This window comes from Pteropus vampyrus, unplaced genomic scaffold (assembly GCF_000151845.1).
Source record: "Pteropus vampyrus isolate Shadow unplaced genomic scaffold, Pvam_2.0 Scaffold87, whole genome shotgun sequence".
In the NCBI taxonomy this organism is placed as follows: Eukaryota; Metazoa; Chordata; class Mammalia; order Chiroptera; family Pteropodidae; genus Pteropus; species Pteropus vampyrus.
In genome coordinates this window covers 595089-608382 of record NW_011888868.1, presented here as the reverse complement: position 1 = coordinate 608382, position 13294 = coordinate 595089, and the positions used below count along the sequence as shown (strand labels likewise).

General features: G+C 37.3%; 1 protein-coding gene and 1 pseudogene across 7 annotated transcripts in view; one reads left to right on the top strand and one right to left on the bottom strand.

Annotated features, from left to right (window-relative positions):
• CLASP1 (cytoplasmic linker associated protein 1) overlaps nt 1–13294 on the top strand; it is a 246389-nt gene that overhangs the window by 188354 nt on the left and 44741 nt on the right. For all 7 annotated transcript variants that reach the window (XM_011363638.2, XM_011363642.2, XM_011363639.2 and 4 more), the window contains 3 exons: nt 1955–2118; nt 4413–4491; nt 5523–5666. In XM_011363638.2, the coding sequence (XP_011361940.1) occupies nt 1955–2118; nt 4413–4491; nt 5523–5666 (387 nt within the window). The remainder of the gene's footprint in view (nt 1–1954; nt 2119–4412; nt 4492–5522; nt 5667–13294) is intronic.
• Nucleotides 11766–11878, bottom strand: LOC111742170 (annotated as a pseudogene).

Genomic DNA, 13294 nt, shown 5'->3' with positions numbered 1-13294 from the left:
GATCTGCTACATCTCCCAATCTTGGCAGAATAGCCTAATGTAGTAGGTGTCTTATGGGTCCCAGTGGTACATACTCCCTGGTCACGTGGGCATGGTGCTCCAGGGGTGTGCCTGGTGTGAGTTGTGTGTGCCCTTGTATTGTAGTTGAGCCTTAGTTGCCATTGGCACATCAGTGGGTGGGATTGACTTTCAGGTTGAGTGGCTATGGGGACTGGCTATGACTGCAATGGATGAGCTGTTGTGCAGGGGTTGACTGCACAGAGCATGAATCACTTTAACAGGGTTCTGGTGCCTGCCAAGTCTGCCCTTTAGTTACGTCATTTGTGGGGCTGGTTAGGTGGTACTCTGATATGGTCTGAAGTCAGCCACTGGGTGTTTTGGTTCTGAGGTTTCTTGTGAGGGACTCTTCTGCAGGCCATATTAGCTGATTCCTGTGTCTAGCCTGGGGCGACCTGGCCAGACCTACAAAATGACCTGCAAGGTTTGTCTGTGCTGGGTGTGGAGGTGCCTGGAAGAGGCTATGCATAAACCGAGGCTGACTGCCGTTGGTACCAGGCTTGAGGCCACTTAAGAAGAGGTATCAGGAACACAGACTAGCTGCTGCTTCTTTGGGGTTTGTTGATTTTTGAGAGACTTTAGAAATCCACAGCATGGGCCGAGTTTGGCTGCTTGTGTGGAAAATCCACTGACAGAAGTTCAGGCTCAGCTTGTAACTTAGGTGGGGTGAACAATGTTAGCCAGATTGATGGAGAGTTCAGATTTGGTGCTCACCTGTGCCTGCCAGCTGGATGGGGGAAGACTTAACAAATGAATAATGGCAACTGCTAGCACTTCCAACTGGAGAGAGCTGTATGAGGTGTCCTGACCTCTGCCCCTTCAACTCTTGTCCTGAAGCTAATCAATTTACTTGCTCCTTGTATGTCCCTGGTGCTTTTCGAGTTGCTGCTCCTACTCTGGCAGTCTGAACAAGTGAGTTTGTGAGCCAGTGAGGTCTGTGTGTAGACCCTTTAAGACCTGCAATGCCTTTGTTTCTAGTGGCCTGTTGTCTCTCTTGGACACAGTCTGCGCTGGTTTTCAGCTAGATGTTGTAGGGACTTATCTTCCCAGTTATGGTTCCCTGGGCTGGGTTACCTGGTGTGGTTCTGGGACCCCTTGTTCCTCAGGAGGAACATATAGCCAAGATATCCCTCCTGATTCTTAACCACCACACATCAGTATATGACAAGCCAGTTCCGCATCTCCATCCCTCCTACCAGTCTCTGTGGCTTCTTCTTTTTATCTTTAGTTATAAGATTTCCTACCAGTCTCTGTGGCTTATTCTTTATATCCTTAGTTATAAGCTAATCTTCAGGTGGTTCTCAGAGGCGTTTGTTCTATAACTTAGTTGTAATTTTGATGTGGTCATGGAAGAAGGGGAGCACAGCATCTACCTCCACCACCTTGACCTGAAGTCTTCCTATAACAGCGTTTGTTGAATGCTAGAGAATGAACAATAATAGTATAGAATTATGATGGTTAAATTTTTTTTTTTTTTAAAGAAAGGGAAAGAGAAAGCTTCTAGATTAAACTAATACTTTTCAGCAAAGCTCATTCTCTCTGTACTGAGTTTAAAAGGCATTTGAGGGAGGGGAGACCATTTTATCAGATTGTAGCCCTTTCAAGTCTTTTAAGAAACTGCATGAAAATATTATTAATGCACTGTGGACTAACATGGAATTTGTTTTGTTGCATGGCCTGGTTTGCTGTGGAATTCACATCAGAGAGTAAGTTCCCATACTTTTTGCTTTATTTTCTTTAAAACATTTGCCTTCTATAGTATGACCAGTTGTTAACTGTGTTAATGTAAGTTGTAAGAATCTGGGCAAAGCCAGTATAGGCATTTTTAATGTTTTGGAGACTTTGGAGGAAATTATGAATTAAATATGTGAAATGTTTGATTTTCATTTTTGTCTAGGTTTTCAGTATGTTTTTAGAGACTCTTGTGGATTTTATAATAATTCATAAGGATGACTTGCAAGACTGGCTTTTTGTTCTTCTCACACAATTACTTAAGAAAATGGGAGCAGATTTACTTGGATCTGTACAAGCAAAAGTTCAGAAGGCTCTAGATGTCACAAGGTAAGTGTTTTGGCGGGGGGAGGTGGACCATTTTTTTCAGCTTTTCGCATATAATTGGCATAGACCATTGTATAACTCTGAAGTATACAACGTGATGATTTTATACTTGTATATATTGATAATTACCACAGTGTTAGTTAACACTTCTTTTACCTCACATAATTACTGTTTTCTTGTGGTGGTGATAGTGAGACCATCTATGATCTATTCTCTTAAGACCTTTAAAGTATATAGAACAGTATTGTTAACTATATCACTGTGCTGCACTTTAGAACTTCAAATTATTCATGTTATAACTAGAAGTTTGTACCCTTGACCAATATCTCTCTATTTCACTTACCCCTAACATCCGGCAACCACTATTCTCTCTGTTTCTTTGGGTTTGGCTTTATTTATTTATTTTTTTAAGATTCCACATATAAGCTAGAATTGGAGAACATTCTTATATACCAGTATGGCAATGGATTTATAAAGCATTGGCTACAAGGGCTAGGCTGATCCAGCTGATAATAAATGAGCGAAGTAGGTAGAAATGGGGGGTTCTACGATAGGATGGAGGGCGTTTGTGGCCATGTTGGAACATGGGTCCAGTGGTACTGCTTTTCAAGGTTGATCAAAAATGTAAGGTAATTAATACATTTGGGAATTTTTTTTTTTATTTTATGAACATTTATGAGCCAGGCTTGGCCTATAGGTCACTTAATTTAGGTGAATTTATGAAAGACTAGGTCCCTTTCATACTTTTAAGGATTGTGGGAATATTATGATTATATCCCTAAAATTTGGTGATTAAAGAAAACAGTTATTCCCTCTTATTAATTTTCTCGGATGCCTCTTTCCTTTAAGAATCCTGTTCTCAGTAGATTTGATCTAAGTCTCTAAAGTATGTTTATTATTCCCCTTTTCTCAGCAGCTGAGATGTATAGCTGCTTAAGTTTATCTGGGATCAGTCAGTATCGAGGGCTCAGTGTTGGCTGAGAGCTGTTCCTCAGGTAATAGACCTGACTGTAACTCTGCGTCAGTTTCCTTTCCTTTGGCTGTACTTAACAGCAGGGCACATTTTCCAGGTTAAACACACCAGTTACTTCTTGTAGGAGAAAGGAGAAACATTTTATGTGTGGTTTGTTGACCTTGCTTCTTTAATTTATAGCAAGTACGAGTCACTTAAATTACATATTATAAAGAATACGTTGCTTCCAGAGGTGGTCCTCATAGCTTCCTGGATGCAAATAGTTATGGGAGAAAAGAATGTGCTATATGGTCAAATTCACTTCTTATTAATAATTTTAATACTGGTAATACTAGTACCTCGTATGTGCCCTGTGCTTTATATTTTTCTTATATTTCATTTAAATTTCACATCTTTCCTGTGATTTTGTAGTTTTGAATGTACAGCCCTTTTCTTTTCACTATACTTCTGTAGATTGAGAAAAGTCTAAGAGAGTTTAAAAACAGCAGTACAGTCGCTCAGCCTCAATTATAATAGATGTTTGCATTGCATTATCTTTCCTGTTAGTATGGAAGGTATGTCTGCATTATGCACATTGACTCTGTTATGCAATTTTACACTAATACTAGTAATTAAGGGGAAAGAGAGCACTGACTTTCTTTAACCAAGAGCCCTCAGGGTTACTCAGTTGGATCAAAGATGTGAGGTAACTAAAGAAAGGAATCAGTAACAGGTAAGAAATGGAGCAGGAGAGGGGCTCCTAGGGCCCCCAGGATTCTGTGTGTGTTTTGTAGCTGGGTGGCGATTTTCCTTACTGAGTATCCCACAGGCACTACTTCTTGTGGTTACTATACCAAATAGAGATTGTGAGCAGTCACCCAGGTAGAGGACCAAGGAGGACAGTGCAATTAGCTTAAGCAAGGTCAGCTATAAGCAGTGTGTTCAAGATGTAAAAATAAGATTTGGGAATTTGCAGTGTTTTTTGTGTAAGCAATATTCAGAAAGATAGCTGGAGAGAAAGAAGATGAGCAGATCCCTAGAAGGCAGGTAAGAATCTCTTCCTTATTAGTTTATCGTTTAGTATTAATTTTTAAAAAGCATACTCAAAGTAGGTTTGGTATGTGTTTCGGGAGGTTTAACAAGATTTCCCTGTTTCTAAATTTTTTATGTAATGTGTATAACATTAGTATTTATATAAAATGAAAAGTACTATTTAAAAAATGTGAACAGGCTTCCTTTAACATATATTAATCTACAACAGAATTTTTGTCTTTTAAATGGTTTTTACATTATTTTTTGTATTCAATTTTTCTTTAAAAACAAGCACTTTTTTTTTTAAACCTAGGGACTCCTTTCCATTTGATCAACAATTTAACATTTTGATGAGATTTATTGTGGATCAAACTCAGACTCCGAACCTCAAGGTGGGTAACGATTTGTCATTGCAGTTCAACCTTTAGAAGCCAAATTTGTGTGAAATTTACTTTTTATACATGACTTATATTTGGCCATTAGAATAAATCTGCTGCGAGCACACTTGTATACCTGTTGGTGGACATGTTTTCTTTTTTCTTGGTTCAGTACCCAATAGAGAAATTGCTGGTTTATTGGGTAGGCTTTATGTTTAACTTTATTTTAAACTGTTAAAATGGTTGTATTATATGCCTACCAGCAATATGTGAGGGTTCCAGTTGTTCCACATCTTTACCAACATTTGGGTGTTATTACTCTGTCACAATATTTAAACTAGAAAATACTGATGTGGTGAGGTGTAGGTATCTTAATAGAATTTTTAAAAATTAATATTAAAAATATCCTAACATGTGAAAATTACTTAATACATGTTATAAAATTATACGTTTAATAACAGTTAAATATGAGAGAGGATATGTATTCATTTAAGATAGTTCACGTACATCATCTATTCTTCTATCATTAACTTTTGTTGGGTTTTTAGGATAGGCCCAATCAGTAATAACCCTTTTCTTGTGAGGTCAGAACCAATTGAGACAGTAATGGAAAAGTTAAGGCAGCATATCAGCTTAATTACTGAAAACGTTGCCTTGCAAGGCATGACCTAGAATGTCTGTAAAGCAGTACTAACCACAGAGTGGTACTTGCCCTTACCAGTTGGTGGCAGAGCTGGAAATCCCACAGCTCCCCACATGAGCCCCTGGCCTATGTGTTTTATAGCACACATGAGGAGCAGAACCTCCTTTTCTGCAGGCATGGTGCTCAAAAAATGAAGAGTATTAAGCTGCATGCCACTCTTCCTGTTCTTAATCGTACTTCTCAGTCATTTCATGGTTTTTGTCCTGATAGATGTGGAAACATGAATCCAAGAGAAAGGAGGTGTCCCTCAATAGTATGTTTACTTTTCTCTGGTCACCAGTGAAGAATTCTTTTCAAAGATTCAAAAAATATGCTTAATGTTTATAATTATTGGATCTTTCAGGTCAAAGTTGCAATTCTGAAGTACATTGAGTCTCTCGCCAGGCAGATGGATCCAACAGATTTTGTAAACTCTAGTGAGACCAGGCTTGCTGTTTCTAGAATTATAACCTGGACAACAGAACCAAAGAGTTCAGATGTGAGAAAGGTATGTCCAAGAGAGCTGCAGTGCAGCTTTAATGACAGACTGTTCTTAGTATGTGTTAAAAAAAAAATTGTCTAGAAACTTGCAAACTACCCAGTGCACCTACATATAAACATCTGTCACAGCTTTTCTTTGAAAACCCAGACTTTTCTCTTGCCCCTTCTCTTCTCTCTCCAGCTCTACCTTGTTCCAGTCTCTGAATATTAAAACGAAAATCTGAAATCTTGTATGATGGGTTCATGGTTTTCTTAGGCATCTATTTATGTTTTTTAATGTGAAAGCACTAGTAGTTTAGTATCTCTTAAAAGGACATTGGTTTCTCTTACATTCGTTTTGTGGCATGTTTTTTGAATATAGAATTGCAGATATAAGGCTACCTGGCCTTGAGGTGCCTAACGGTAAAATGCGGTTGTAAGTTTGCAGAGATATAATTAATTCTAGAATTTGAAAAGAGCGCAAAAACTTCCGATTATATGCCACACTTGGAACACACTGTCTTTGATTTGGGGGATGTGAAATGAGGGGGTGAAATTCAGATTTTTGAGACACCCTGATACCAAGGTGGTGTTTTGCTATTTTTAAGCCACCGAAGAGAAATATTTGCTACTTTCTTCTGAAACGGCACATTGAGAGGCATAGAACATAGTAGAGAGCACAGGATACTGCTATTTATGTTACTAGATAGTATTCTGCCTCAGGACTATTATGAAGATTAATTAATATATGTAGAGCATTTAATCAATTCCTGACACATCATAAGCACAAAACAAGCATAAGGCATTACTGCATTTGTTGTTTCTATTATTCCCTTCCTGTCGGTGTCCTGTTCTACACTCGAATTTCACATGTGGCTATTATTCTTTTACTTTATATATAAGTTAACTAGCATGTATAAAGTACTTTTAAAAGCCAGATTTCTTCTTTCAGACTAAAAGTACTTGATTTTAGTTATTTGTATATAATCACAAAGCTTGCATTTTTTTCTTCTGTACTGTACTCCATCCACATCTATCCCTACCAGTCAGTGTAAGTCCTTTGGCCTTGGGACAGAATTGATAATGCGGATGAGTTGAGTCTAAGCAGGGAAAAGGGGAAGGATGTTTCCAAAGAATAGTTAGCAAGGTCAGTGTATTTCTAAGTGCAAATTAACACTTAGCTCCTTCTGTAATGCAACTCAAGAACTAAAGCATTATCGAAAAGGTTTCTTTGGAGGGGCCGTAATCCAGGTACTTCTGTCATTCATCGTATAGTAATAAACTAAGTCCTTCAAGATCAAAGGAGCAAGGGCAAGTCTTATTAAAGCACTTATTCAAAATCATTGTTCTAATATTAACTAATATTTTTGATTCATGATCCTTTTGTAAAATCTCTCAACATGTATCAAAAGAGCATTTAACAGCCAACCTTTGCTTTAACCATTAAGCCTGTTTTGGATTAGGGAGGTACAGTGGGAGGTGGTTGAATGATTTGGTTGGTTTGTAAGTCAGAAACAGATATTTCTGCTGTGATTTTCAAAATCACAAGATCAATAAATACAAAAGCAGTAAGTGCAGCTTTCTATCTTTAGTTCTAACGTGTATGTGAGTATGTGCTTTTGTAATTAAGTATTACCTAAGTATCCCCTCCTGGGGAGCTAAAACGTGTTTTAGCTTCACATGACAATGAATAGGACCTGTGTGAAAGCAACTTGACCATCATGTCTACCTTCTCTGGAAGAGCATAATAAAAATGTGAACTAGGGTTTATTGTCTTAAATTTTCTAATCGAGACATTACAGGAACTTTTTTCCTTGAGCTAATCTAGTCTGGGGCTCCAAAACAGTCAACTTATTTTAATACTAGCTTAAGTCAGGTATGGTAAGGATATTAAACTGATTGCCAGTAATCACAAGGTTCACTTACTGTGTGATCTTTAACACTTAATTTCAATACTTTGAATCAGATAGTGCTTTTCACAAAGCCTGGTCTCCGCTGGCATTCTACTTCTGGTGCCTACCCTCACTTGTTCTCCTTCCTCATCTGAGACCTATGTAACAGCTCATATTCAACCGAGTTCAAACCCAGGTTCTGGAATGATAATCCTGATCTTCAGAGGAATTTGAAAAGCTTGACATCAATAATACTTGGTCCTATCTGCAATTAGAGTCCTCCTAGATACCTGGGCTCTCCCCCAGGTGATTTTGCTTTGGTGCAGAGTAGAGCATGGACATTGTTTTGTGTCTAATTGGGATTTCCTCCATTCTTGTCTGATTTTTAATGCACAGAGTTGAGACCTTTTATTTTAGATGATTACCTAGAGTTGAACCTCAAGACTGTATATACAGATTGCTGGTGTAGTCTTGATGTGGTTGCCACTAATTCTCTTGGTCCCCAGCCTAGGTCCTTATTATCTTAAAGAGTAGGCCTGGCCTTGCCATTCCTTAGTGCCTACCCCACCTTCCTACTTTTGCTTACCTTATCTACTCATAGCACAATACCTCTAAGACAAAGTAGGCATTTAATAAATATTTTGAATGAATTAATGAATGCCAAATACCCAAAGAGAAATGATCTAATTTTAAGTAACATTTTGAAGCCATCAATTTCAAAACCATAGTCTTGGAAATCCCCCTCCTTTTGGCTTCTGTATTAGTTTTCTATTGCATAACAAATTACCCCAAACTTAGCAGCTTGAAACTACACAAATTTATTATCTTACAATTTTGTGGCTCAGGGGTCTTCATGTGTTCTCTGGGTCCTCCGCTCGTGGTCTTACCAGACTGAAGTCACAGTTTTGTCTGGGTCCTCAATCTCCTCTGAGGCAGGAGCCCCTTTTCCAGTTCACTGGTTCTTGGCCAAATCCAGTTTCTTACAGATGTATAGGGCTGGGATGCCTGCTTTCTTGCCGACTGTCAGCAGGGGGTGTTCTCAGCTCATAGAAGCTACCTGTCATCTCCTGTCACGTGATCCTCACCACAACATGGCAGTTTGCTTCTTCAAAGCCAGCAGGAGAACATTTGAAGAAATAATGTTAAAAAACTTTCCAAATTTGATGGAAAAAAACTACAACACATTAATCTACACATCTAAGCAGCTTAACAAGCTCCAAAGTAGGATTTGAAAAAAGCTCCATACTTAGTTACATCATAATCAAACTATTGAAAGTCGAGGACAAAGAGAGAAAGAATCCTGAAAACAGCAAGAGGGAAGCAGCTCAGCATATCCAAGAGATCCTCAGTATGATAAACAGCTGATTTCATTTGCATCTGCAAATCCCTTCTGCCATATAACAGTTAATGGTGTGATGTTCCATCATATTCATGAGTCCCACACACTCTAGGAGAGGGGATTGTGCAGAGCTTCTGCAGCAGGAGATGAGAATCTCGGGCCTTCTAAGTGTTTTGCCTGCCAAGGCTTTGGTCTCTCTGGATTGGCAGAAATCTTGGTCTTTCAGTGGATTGGCATAGCTCTTACTTAAATAGGGAGGTTTTTTTTACCTAACTGTGCCAAATTGTGATGAAATTAAATTTAGCAGATGCATCTTCACTTTCTGAGAACCCTCTAGATTTTTTTTTCCCCCCATCTATGATGTCTGTGGCTCTAGATTGTTCGGCTTTTAGTTGTACACACCAACACTGGCTAGTAAAGCTTTGTGATTTGATTCAAATTGGTGTATTAAGGCACAGTATTCAAATATGTGTTCTTTTGCCCCATGATTACTTATCCACAAACTGTACATTAGGGCATTACAAATTAATCCTTCCTGGAGATAGATTCATTGTTACTTAAATGCTCTGTTTTGACGTACCATCCATTGTACTTTCATATAAATATAGATGCCGTTGTAAGTCATGCAACTGCTTTACCTAAGAATTTGAGATGTATTTGAACAATTGTCTAATGAATGTAGTACCTAAATAAATTAAAATATATGGAAATTGTGATGTATATGTTACTGTGCTCTAAGACCTAAAATTGTTATCATTATTTTAAAGCAGTAAAAAAAACCAAAGTGGGCCATTTTTGTCTGGATTATTTAATGCGCTGAAGATAGATACTCTTACCTGTCTCTTAAAATGTGTGTTTTGCCTCCTTTATCATTTGCAGAGTTATTAAAAGCTGTAGCAAGTGCTAGGGAAGTCTTTGTGATTTAAGAGCCCTTTGTGATCACAGACCAGGTTCTCCTGTTGTTGTCCTTTAATTCCTTAAAAGTAGAGCAAAGTTATATTCTAAGTATTAGAAGAGTCTGAAATCTGTGCATTAAACTTTCATATTGACCCCATCCTTGGAGAATATTAATTTTATGCAAACAGTACTTGGGGAGTTTGCAGTCCATGTAATTCATTCTCCTTATCTGTAAGGCCATATTTAGGAAAGCACTTCGGAAACATTCTAAGCTGATACAGCTCTGATTTTTTTGCTTTAACAATATTTTTAATATTTTGTTTCCATTTTATCTTAGTGTTTTGAGGTGTTTCATATTGGCGAGAGGTCTTTACAAATCTAAGATGTTTTGAAAAGGAGAGAAGAAGTGCAACAGAAACCAGAACACATGCCAGTCACCAGTGTGCTTATCAGGCTGAGACTGATTGGGATTCTTTGGGAAAGCCCCACCCAGACTTAAAGTGGTCTGCAATATTCCCAGGGAAACCATTGTTTAAGTGTGGGAGTCCTGACTAGTGTCGATCAAGCCATACAGGAGTATACTAGACCTTTCTTAATGTACTCTGCTTGTGTTGATAATATAATATATTAACAGTAGAAAGTGGATTCTAGAATTTGACCTCCATTTGACTTCTGCCTCTGCCGCTTGTTAGTGGTCTGAGCAAGTCATATAAGCTCTGAATTCTTGTTTTTTTATTCATAAAATGGGAATGCTAATACTTGCTTTAGGCCTTATTGGAAGGATTAATTATAATAAAGAATATAAAAACATAACTAAATATTAATTTGCTGTTGTCGCTCCTGCTATTATTGTTTGAGGGTTATTTTGGTTTTGCTGCTGCTGCTGTTGAAACAAATTGAAAACCAAATTTTTTCCAGCATTAGGAAGATTTTTTCCATTAATCAAAGTGAATGTGTTAATGACAATAAAATTTTGAGTGATATGTTTATATTTTAGCATTCAGAATCCCAGCGTGTTTCCTTATCATAGGCAATTCTCTAACGTTTAGTGTCTAATTTGTTAGATAAAATTTAGCCCCTAAATGTTTTGAGAAATGTGGGAAATGAAGGCATGGCAAAGAAACCTAGAAGGTAGAAAGATGCTGTTGTCTGGAGCAGGAAAAGTATATAAATAGCCTTTAAAAATTAAAATTTCAGAGACTGAAAAAATTTTAAATCTCTAGTTATAGATAGGTAGCATGGCCTACTGAAAGGGTTTTACCATCAGATAAAATTTGAATCTCAGCTTAACGAAGACTGCCTCTTTCAGGCCTCATTTTGACCTCTGATCTTCCATTTCATTACTTAGAGCAGGAATACTAAAACTTGTAGGATGAATTATTACTATTATTAAGGACCTAGCAAATGGTCGAGGTCTAAAACTGGTAGTTATTGTTATTATTCTTACTATTCTTAGCTTTCAGGTTATATATATGTAGACGGTTTTTATAAAATAAGCCAGATACTTTTTCAGCTTACGTATAACCGTGGTTTAAGCACCTGCTTCTTCTCTCTGCTTAAATCGTGCCCGCTTTCCTGTTCGCCAGTCCCCGCCTCAGCGTAGTCGAGTAGGTGAGGACTGCCCCACTAGGTCAGCTTCGACCTGCTCTGGGCTCGGAGAAGGAAACTTGGAAGAAAATTGTAAACAGGTAGATTTAAAATTGTGTACTAATTCGAAAAAAGGTACTTCGCTGTTTGCATTTTAGATTATTAATACTGGTTACCCTTGTGAAGACACTGAGAAGATTTTGAAGAAACTTAAAATTAATATAAATTTGTGTCATCGTATGTGCGTATATGTGTGTGGCTGTGTAAATGTTCATGTTTTGGTGTGTTTTATGATTAACTTCCTTCCTAAAGAAATAGCCATGTTGAGTGCAAACCTTTACTCTCTCTCTCTCTCTCTCTCTCTCTCTCTCTCTCTCTCTATATATATATTAATTTTTTTTTTTTTTAAAAACGCCTATAGCACCTGGTCTTCCTAGGTGGTCTCCCATCCAAGTACTAACCAGGCCCGACCCTGCTTAGCTTCCGAGATCAGACGAGATCAGGCAGGGTGGCATGGCCGTAGACAGACAGACTTCCACCATATTTTAATGGAACAGTAAAGAACAGACACTAAATAAGCAAGGTTTTGAGTTACCTTCTCTTTAGTGATTTTCTGAAGCAATTTTAATGACAATCTGAAGAGAATGGTAATAATTGCTTAATAGATTAGAACACTCTTATTCTTCCCAAATTTTAAGTTTTCTCTGATTAATACCAGCAGTGAAGCATTTGTGAAAGATTTGTTACCTCCTGTTTGGAAGAATTCTTTTCTGCTGTAAGGTACACAGCATTCAAGGCTATTGATAACCCCAGGAGTTCTTTTCAAACAGTAAGCAGTGATATTCGAAGAACTCTTTACAATCACTCCCCCAAATTTTTCTGTGGTGGTGTGAGTGGGAATCATTCTCTTTTAAGTTGTTATTTGATTTTTAAAATAAATTGCACTAGTTGTCCATTAAGAAAAGCAGCACTCTTGAGTTTTTTCGTTTGGCTAGTGTGCCTTTGGTGTAAGGCAAGAGTTCAAAGAAAGATGGGACAAGAACAGTGACATACTCTGCTTGATTCATTATTGAACATGAGTTATGCCCCAGGCTTTTAAAAATGAATCTCTCCAACTTATCCCCATAATTGGAATTATTCCTTTAATGAGAGCGTATTGATGGTTGTGATAAATATAACCCAGTTCTCTTCTTGGAATTCTAGTATTTGATTGCTCACTGACACAGAGGGTTTTAGATAAAATCTTAGGACCATTATTCTCATTCCTTTTAAAATTTCGATGTAAACTCTTTTAAAAATAATATATTTAAATGATAACTTTTTATCCATTTCTGAAGCTTGATTCTCATTAGAAAAAGATTTTAATTTAAAAACAGCTTTAAGCCAGAGGGTGATTTTGAAAACTGAATAAAATCATATTCATTTTATATTTCAGAACATGTAAAAATAAATCATTTATATGTATAAATCACACATATCATCTGTCCGACCAGTTATATTTTCAAAGTCCCCTGTCTTTCTATTTGATTTTTTACCAAATTCAGCTTTAGGATTTCTTTTCCCACATGACTAAAAGTCACTAAGGTTAAGTAGCCACTGTGAATTAGCAGTTTCAAGGCTTATCATCTTGCAGTCTTCCTGTTCCTAAAAGATCCCACTGATTTTATAATTTGCTTTGTGAAAAACCTCAAGTAAGTTTGTGGTATTAGATATCTTGTCACTTTGGGAAGAAATAGAGTGTTTTAGTAAAGACAGTGGCACATTTCAAATAAGAATATGCTGTTTAAATATAATACGTTTTATAATTTTCAGGTCATTTTCAGTCAACAAAAGAATAAGTCCCTAAACTTACTTATTAAACTGGCAACATTGATTGCTTGCGTCTGCTAAAACTCAAGTCTGCTTCTTTCTTTCTCTTCGAAGTACAGTTTTCTTCTGCAT